Below are 8605 nucleotides of genomic sequence, written 5' to 3'. Positions count from 1 at the left end.
ATAGTAAAAGATTTTACCTAGTTTACTGCACGATAGATTTCTCCTCATCGGTAAAAAAGACAAAATATTGGGCTGACAACCTACGAAACAAACAAGAACCTTGCGCATTGCGAACATACAGAATACTGTGCTCCAGTGCACTTCCACATGTTGCACACTAAATAACTATTTTAAAAATTGAAATGAAAGTTCGTTAATTTGGTGTGAAAAGATAATCTTTGATGGAAAATTAAAAGAAAATATTAGTGTCAAAACAAGTCAAAATCTTTTCCTTTATTTAGTTTACATCTATTAAATGTGGATCATAATTATGTTTCTAATAAGTAGATAATTGAATGCTAAATAAGGTCCACTATAAAGCGACCTCAATCGAGAGTCCGGAGCCAAAATGACTTATTTTTACAGCTATTAGACAAAAATAGTATGCTTTTTTTTTTAGACCAAAATAGGTATAACCAACGAAATACCCACACAAGTACTGCTCCGGTGCCGATGAATTTCTTGCATTTCGCTACATGTGTAGCGAAATGCAAGATTTTTTTTTTCCTTTGCATTTCGTGAATCAATTCACGAAATAGGCATTTTTTTAAATTTTTTTTTTGCCATTCGTGAAATTAAAACTGTTTTTTTTATTTTCCTTTGCATTTCGTGAATCAATTCACGAAATAGGCATTTTTTTTTTTGGCAATTCGTGAAATTAAAATTGTTTTTTTTTCCTTTGCATTTCGTGAATCAATTCACGAAATAGGCATTTTTTTTATTTGTTTTTGCAATTCGTGAATAAAAACGAAACTGATTTGTATTTTTTTTTTGCATTTCGTTGTGCAATCAACGAAATATGTGTTTTTTTTTTTTTTTTTATTTCTTGAATTGATTCACCGAAAGTGATTTGTTTTGTTATGTTTTTTTTTTGGCATTTCGTGACACAATCAACGAAATAGGATTTTTTTATTTTTTTTTGCAATTCGTGAATAAAAAAAGAAATAGGAAATTATATATATATATATTTGCATTTCGTGTATTAAAAAACGAAATAGGATAAATTTATATATATATAATTTTTTTTTTTGCATTTCGTGTATTAATGAACGAAATAGGTTTTTTTTTTTTTTTTTTTTGTATTTGGTGAATTAATGAAGGAAACTGATTTTTTTTTTTTTTTTTTGTATTTCGTGAATAAAAAAAACGAAATAGGAAATTATAATTTTTTTTTTTGCATTTCGTGTATTAAAAAACGAAATAGGAAGAAATAGGAATACATACATATATATATATATATATATATATAACGAAATTGGAATATATATATATATATTATTTTTTATTATTTTTTATTTTTTCTATAAAGCAGTAAAACAGTACCAATTTTTTTTTCTATAACGCAGTAAAATACTGCTTTATAGAAACAGTACCAAAAAAAAATAAAAATTGGCCAACTTTATTTTTTGCAACACTTAGTGTTTTTCTCCATACTTTGACCAATCATTAGTCGTGTGTCAAGACTCCGAAACGTCAATATTTTATATAGAACCTGATATTTTTTTCTGCGTACAATAATGTAGGCCCAATACATCAACGATACGTAGACGTTCGGATCGTCATTTTAGGGGTTGAAAAGGTGCCTGAAGTAAGTTTTGTTTGAAAAAACTTAGTGTTTGACTGTAAGGTTATTTTAGTCAACTTTATATGTCGAGAAAATTGGTCAGCTTTATTTTCAAAAATTGAAACCGCATAAGTGAAATTGACATTCACAGCTACATTACCCCGAGATTTTTACGTTGAAATCTATTGCGTATCATCATCTTATAAGTAAATAAAACTGAAAATTTCACGTCAATTTGGGGGAAAATTGAAATTGAATGGGATAAAAGCTATTTTTTTAAAAAAATCGGCTCGGCCAAACCGCCTTCTGGCGGTTTGTCCGCATAGATCTCGAAAATATAAGCAAGTTTAAAAAAAAAAATGCGTAAAACAGACGTCCGAGCACAAAGTTATGACCATCTAAAGTTTGACGACTTTACAACTAGTTTTTCTCTCTATATTTTTTAGAATTATATTTATATTCAAGATAAAGTTATGTCTTGACTTTACAACAATTTTTTTTTTCGTTTATTAAAAAACGAAATAAGATTTTTTTTATTTCGTTCATCTAAAAACGAAATATGAAAATAATTTTTTTTGTATTTTTGTATTTCGTTTATATAAAAAAATAGGAAATAATTTTATTTTCATTTCGTTTATATAAAAGCGAAATAGGAATACATATATATATATATATATATATATATATATATATATATATATATTTCATATACCAATCGTATATGAATGAAATAAAAAAAAATATATATATGTATTCCTATTTCTTCCTATTTCATTTTTTAATACACGAAATGCAAAAAAAAAAAAATTATAATTTCCTATTTCATTTTTTTTATTCACGAAATACAAAAAAAAAAAACTATTTCGTTCATTAAATTACGAAATGCAAAAATAAATAAATAAAAATAAATCAGTTTCGTTCATTAATACACGAAATAAAAAAAAAGAAAATAAATCAGTTTCGTTCATTAATTCACCAAATACAAAAAAAAAATAAAAAAACCTATTTCGTTCATTAATACACGAAATGCAAAAAAATAAATTATATATATATATTTTCCAATTTCGTTTTTATATGAACGAAATAAAAAAAAAATTATCCTATTTCATTTTTTAATACACGAAATGCAAAATAAAATAAAATTGTAATTTCCTATTTCTTTTTTTATTCACGAATTGCAAAAAAAAAAAAAAAAAACCTATTTCGTTGATTGTGTCAGGAATTGCAAAAAAAAAAAAAAACATATTTCGTTGATTGCACAACGAAATGCAAAAAATAAAAATAAAATAAAAATACAAATCATTTTCGTTTTTATTCACGAATTGCAAAAAAAAAAAAAAATTAAAAAATTAAAAATGCCTATTTCGTGAATTGATTCACGAAATGCAAAGGAAAATAATAATAAAAAAATTTCTTGCATTTCGCTACACATGTAGCGAAATGCAAGAAATTCATCGGCACCGGAACAGTACTTGTGTGGGTATTTATGCAACGAAATACCCATTTTGGTCTAAAAAAAAAAAATCATACTATTTTTATCTAATAACTGTAAAAATAAGCCATTTTAGCTCCGGACTCTCTCAATTGACCCCAATTTCTGACGCTGTAGACTAGTTCAACTCCTGTTATTCATTTCTGGGTCTCAGGACATGGTAGGTTGTCTTACAAGACAGCTTATACTTAAGGAAATAACCAAGCAAAGTTAAATGTTTTCAAAATGTTTACCTTATTAAATTTTAAAGTTTAAGTTATATACATCGTTAGTTAGTGTAAAAAATCTTTTATCGTATTAGATTACTCAAAGAAGGTAAGGTAACCTCTTTAATGTGAGATTTGTAATAAATAAGACAGGTAACCTGTTAGCACAAGTAAAGTTAGCCTGATGATGCAAACATTATTTATATGACAAGTGTATAACTTAAACTCTAAATTTCAAATGATCCGTGAGGACTAATGTAGCCAAATCCAACTATGCTCCATTTCTTTCTTTAAAACCAAGAGAAGCAACAGTACTAGTGAATCCCCCTTCCCCAGAAACAAAAAATAAAATAAAATAAAATACTAATCTGTTGAAACACCAAAATCTCAGTTTGTGGCGTATTTTTAAGTGGTATCTTTTGAGTGCCTGTAACATAGCTATTAGAATAAAGAATTGGTCGTTACTTTTGACTAGAACTACAGTAGTGGGGTTAACATTAACAGCCCCTACTTATGATGGGTCTATTTTAATACAAACTCAAGCCTGAAGTTTCTGCGTGTCAGTACAAAAAACCAAGACATATGCACACATACATAAAGAATCTGTAGAAATATATAGAGTTGTTTTTCTCTGTCAAAATTAGAGTCTTTAAAAAAATCATAAACAATTCTAAAAATGGTGTGTGAGTAACCGTGTTTTAACTTACTCTTTGAATCTTTCTTCCTGTCTTGTTCTTTTATTTTTGTATATGGAAGATCAGCAAGTGTTTCTTCCATGGACAAAATTCTGGAATAAATCCTCTTGTTGTGTTGCTTCTCATCACAGTACAAGACAACCCCAATACATACAAACACACAGTCAATGCTAACAGAAGAAACAGTCAGGAAAGGACATTCCAAAACCATGGCTACTTCAAATTCAATCATTTTCAAATTTGTATCTTTCTTGCTTCTTGTTTCTTCATTTACTACTGTTGTCTCTGAGCATAATACTCTGCCCGCAAATCAAACTTTCCGGCCACGGCAAGAATTGTTGAAACTCAAGAGGATAAGGGCTCACCTCAAGAAAATCAACAAGCCTCCAGTCAAAACAATTAAGGCACTTTTCTTCTTTCTCTTTTTCTTTTCAAGATTGCAGTTTACAGTCTTTTTGATTAGTAGGTGTTTAACAAAAAAAGATGGTTTTTTGGGTTTTGTATGATGCAGAGTCCAGATGGGGATCTAATAGATTGTGTGTTATCTCATCTTCAACCAGCTTTTGACCATCCTCAGCTCAAGGGAATGAAGCCATGGGTACTTTGTTAAATCCTTTAATAATTTTCACTCTTTAGTTTTAAACAGAGTTAGAATAACTTTTTGATGTGTTTAATATCATGCAATGCAGGAACCTCCAAAGAGGCCTAAAGCTAATAACACCATGAATGAAATGGCAGAAAGCTTACAACTTTGGACAGTTTCTGGAGAATCATGCCCTGAAGGAACTGTTCCAATTAGAAGAACAACAGAGAAAGATGTTGTGAGAACTAGCTTAAGAAGATTTGGTAGAAAAATTAGAAGAGGTGTAAGGCATGACACGTTGAGCAATGGTCATGAGGTAATTAATTAGCATAGGCACATCAATTTACTTAAGCACAGTCAAATAAAAGTCAAGATGTCACATTCAAGGTGGAATAGACATTGCATTAAAAGCAACGTATGATTAGGACATTACAATTTTAACGTGTCTTAAAGGGAAGAGTATACAATGTGTCTTAAAAAATGTCTGGTGATATATGGCAGCATGCGGTAGCTTTCGTTAATGGAGATCAATATTATGGAGCAAAGGCAAGCATTAATGTTTGGACACCTAGAGTTACTGACCAATATGAATTCAGTCTGTCCCAGCTATGGGTCATCTCTGGCACATTTGGCCATGATCTTAATACCATTGAAGCTGGTTGGCAGGTATGCAGATATAAGCCTTAAATTTTGATGTACCAAGTAGATGATGTTACTACTTCTATCCTATGTCCTTTCTTCTTTGTCTTTTTTCTGCATCGGGTAGTGTTTGAGCTAACTTGTGCACATCACAACAATTTTATATGAGTATTTGCTACTTCTCAAGTTCCACCAACACATGATTAGATAATTCTACTTGACTTAGACCAATAAAAAGAAATCACATGAATTTTTTTTTCTCGCTTGAAACTTGAATCTTTGAGCTCGTTTATCCATAAGTTTTTTCTCCCTTTTTTTGAAGTAAATCAAAACAACGTTTTGTTATACCATTGGACTAATTTTAGAAAAGAATTTGAAGATGAGTTTCAAGTTTGAAAAATTGACTTTAACCAATTTTTCAAGTGATATTTTTCTTCACAAAATTTTTACTTTTTTTTTTCAAATTAAATGCATGTCCAAAAATAACTTTAATTTTTAAATAACCTTTTTCTCAATTTTCTTTCAAATATTACTTTTTAAAAATATTATTCTCGTATCCCAATGCCTACTTAATCTCTCGTAATTTACCCCCTTTCATTAACAGCTAGACTACGCATTTAGGTTACTTCTATTGCTTCTTTGTCTCTCTCCCTAACGAAAAATAGGGTTAACAAAAGAAAAGTTTCTAACTTTTTAGATTGCTTCAAGTCCAATATAAACCTACTTTAGTCTTTTCTTTTACCCTTTCGAGTAGATGATATCATCGTTGCTGCTAAGCTGTAACATCACCAGTATAAAGGCTTCATTTGAAAGTGAAACATTAGCTAATTTAGTTGTCATAACAAACTATAGTACTATAGTATATATCCATATATCAGAATGACAGCTAATATTTTAAAGTAGTAAATTTTGTAATGCCTTCTGAGTCAACAGAGATTTTTAAGTAGAGTAAATTAATTAAGTGCCATGTTCATATTCAGGTCAGCCCAGAACTATATGGAGACAACTATCCTAGGTTCTTCACTTATTGGACGGTAAGATTTTTTTTTTTTCATGTCTCATACGTTAGGTTAAAGTGCTATCTGATTGCATGATTTCTGTTTACATCGTTAGTATATAAAACTTAAATTTATAATATAATTTGAAATGTAGACGGATGCATACCAAGCTACAGGATGTTACAACTTATTATGCTCAGGTTTCGTTCAAACAAACACCAGAATTGCAATGGGGGCAGCAATATCTCCAAGATCATCTGTCAATGGTAGACAATTTGATATTGGCATAATGATATGGAAGGTATACTTAAGTAATCTTTAGCTTTAATTAATCTTTATTATTCTTTCCTATAACATTTTTATTCTCTTTCTTTTTTAATAACCCAAAAAAAGAAAAAGGTTAAAAAGTATTTTAGCTGTCTTGCACTTCAACAAAAATTGCTTCTCAAGTATAGTACATCTCTTTTTCTTTTATGAGTGGGGTTGAGGCATGCGCATGGGGACATTTGATTTTGAGGAGCTGACAAAATTGCATTAGTTGTATTTTATTCCTTACAAATGGCTTTTTCCTCCCTGTTTAATAATAGTTCTGAATTTCAAGATTCTCTACATTTTGCTAAGAAAAGCATCCGCTGAGTCAACCTCCCATTTTCCATCTTCAATTTAATATTCTACCTTCTTGCTACCTGACAGCTAACAACTTTTAGGGCTACCAGTTTAATTTGGAACTACTCTTCTTCTTGTTTCCACACTTGTTTCTTATGGATTCTTGACTTTTTGTTTTACATTAATATTTTTCTCCCTACCAATAGAGGTTACGGTGGAATGTAAGTATTCCTCCATCCTTAATGAGATATCTCATTTTTAAATTTTAGGTATGAAATCCTTTTTGATAAGGACCACTTTACTCTCAATATGCGACTTTTATTTAAATTTATATAGTCAGGCCCCAATACGAGTACTAGACACTTGGCTAACATATCAATCTCTCTCCCTATGCAACATAACAAGCTTTGACCGGAGCACAGAGAACTTTTACATAATCGATTTATTTTAACCTGTTCTACATTATGCTTTATTTTTAGGTGTCATAAATCCCCTTTTGTTTTTAACCGTTACTTGTAGTTATCTTCTGGATGACTTAATAATGTAAAACAACTAGAACAACTAAATTTGTCTTGTATGTAGGATCCAAAGCATGGACACTGGTGGCTAGAATTCGGGTCAGGTCTATTAGTTGGGTACTGGCCAGATTTGTTGTTCAGCCATCTGAGAGGCCATGCAAGCATGATACAATTTGGAGGAGAAATAGTGAACTCAAGATCAACTGGATATCACACTTCAACACAAATGGGAAGTGGACATTTTGCTGATGAAGGCTTTGGCAAGGCTTCTTATTTCAGAAATTTGCAAGTAGTTGATTGGGATAATAACTTAATTCCTATGTCAAATCTTCATCTTTTAGCTGACCATCCAAATTGCTATGACATTAGAGCCGGAAAAAATAATGTTTGGGGTAATTATTTTTACTATGGTGGTCCTGGAAGAAATTCAAGGTGCCCTTAAAGAAAAAAGAAAAAAGTGTGCAATTAATTTCATTTTGGTCTTGTAGAGTGTCTTATTTTTTTTTCCTACTCTTTTTTTAACCACTTTAGTTCTTTGTGTCCCTATTTTGACCTAGGATTTAGAAGGTTTGGGTCATTTCTAGATTCTTTCATATAACAAACTTGCTTTGCTCAATTTGATCTTCATGAGTCTTATGTAAATTTTTGGTAAGAAGTTGATATTATTTGATTTATAACTACATCTCTGTTATTTTAATTTATATTTTGTCAAACTCAATGGAAATTGTGTGTAGAAAAATTGAACCACCACACCTACCATTTGAACTTGAAATTCAAAGTCCAAGGTGTAATGACCAAAAAGACACTAACCAACATTTTTTTTCTATAACTGTGGTGTTCAATCAGTTTATCCGCACCTTTTGACTAATTCGACAACGTACTTGCTACCTCCCATCAACACAGGTACCGAGTAGCTGTATTCACAAGGTTTGGACGGATAAAAAAAATCATCTAGTATTTTTCTCCTTCGCTGAAAATTGAACCCGAGACCTTATGAACACTAAGCAACATCTTGAGAAACTCAATTACCCAATGTATCTGTCTTATTCTGTGCCAGTGAGATTACAGATATAGAAGGCAAAACTTTGTCATAGTTTCAAATAATTTTCTAGTGAGATAATGTTGATGGTAACGTTCGTGTAGGTATTGCATATGGGAAGCATAGGGAGAATACAATAAATTAATAAATTAATAATCAAATCCCCAAGAAGACAGGTTTTTTTATGATTATAAGAGAAGTTAGAAGCCAGTCAACCTCACAAAAG

General features: G+C 30.3%; 1 protein-coding gene across 1 annotated transcript; it reads left to right on the top strand.

Moving 5' to 3' along the window:
* The first annotated feature begins 3834 nt into the window (after positions 1 to 3834).
* Positions 3835 to 8017, top strand: LOC132632624 (protein neprosin-like). The gene is made up of 7 exons (XM_060348620.1): positions 3835 to 4400; positions 4508 to 4594; positions 4686 to 4895; positions 5081 to 5245; positions 6199 to 6252; positions 6371 to 6517; positions 7405 to 8017. The coding sequence occupies exons 1-7, from the start codon at positions 4164 to 4166 to the stop codon at positions 7780 to 7782; spliced, it is 1278 nt and encodes a 425-aa protein (XP_060204603.1). The 5' UTR covers positions 3835 to 4163; the 3' UTR covers positions 7783 to 8017.
* Positions 8018 to 8605: the final 588 nt, after the last annotated feature.

Source organism: Lycium barbarum, chromosome 3 (genome assembly GCF_019175385.1).
Source record: "Lycium barbarum isolate Lr01 chromosome 3, ASM1917538v2, whole genome shotgun sequence".
Classification (NCBI taxonomy): Eukaryota; Viridiplantae; Streptophyta; class Magnoliopsida; order Solanales; family Solanaceae; genus Lycium; species Lycium barbarum.
The sequence above is the reverse complement of the archived record's forward strand: the minus strand, read 5'-3'. Positions and strand labels throughout refer to the sequence as shown.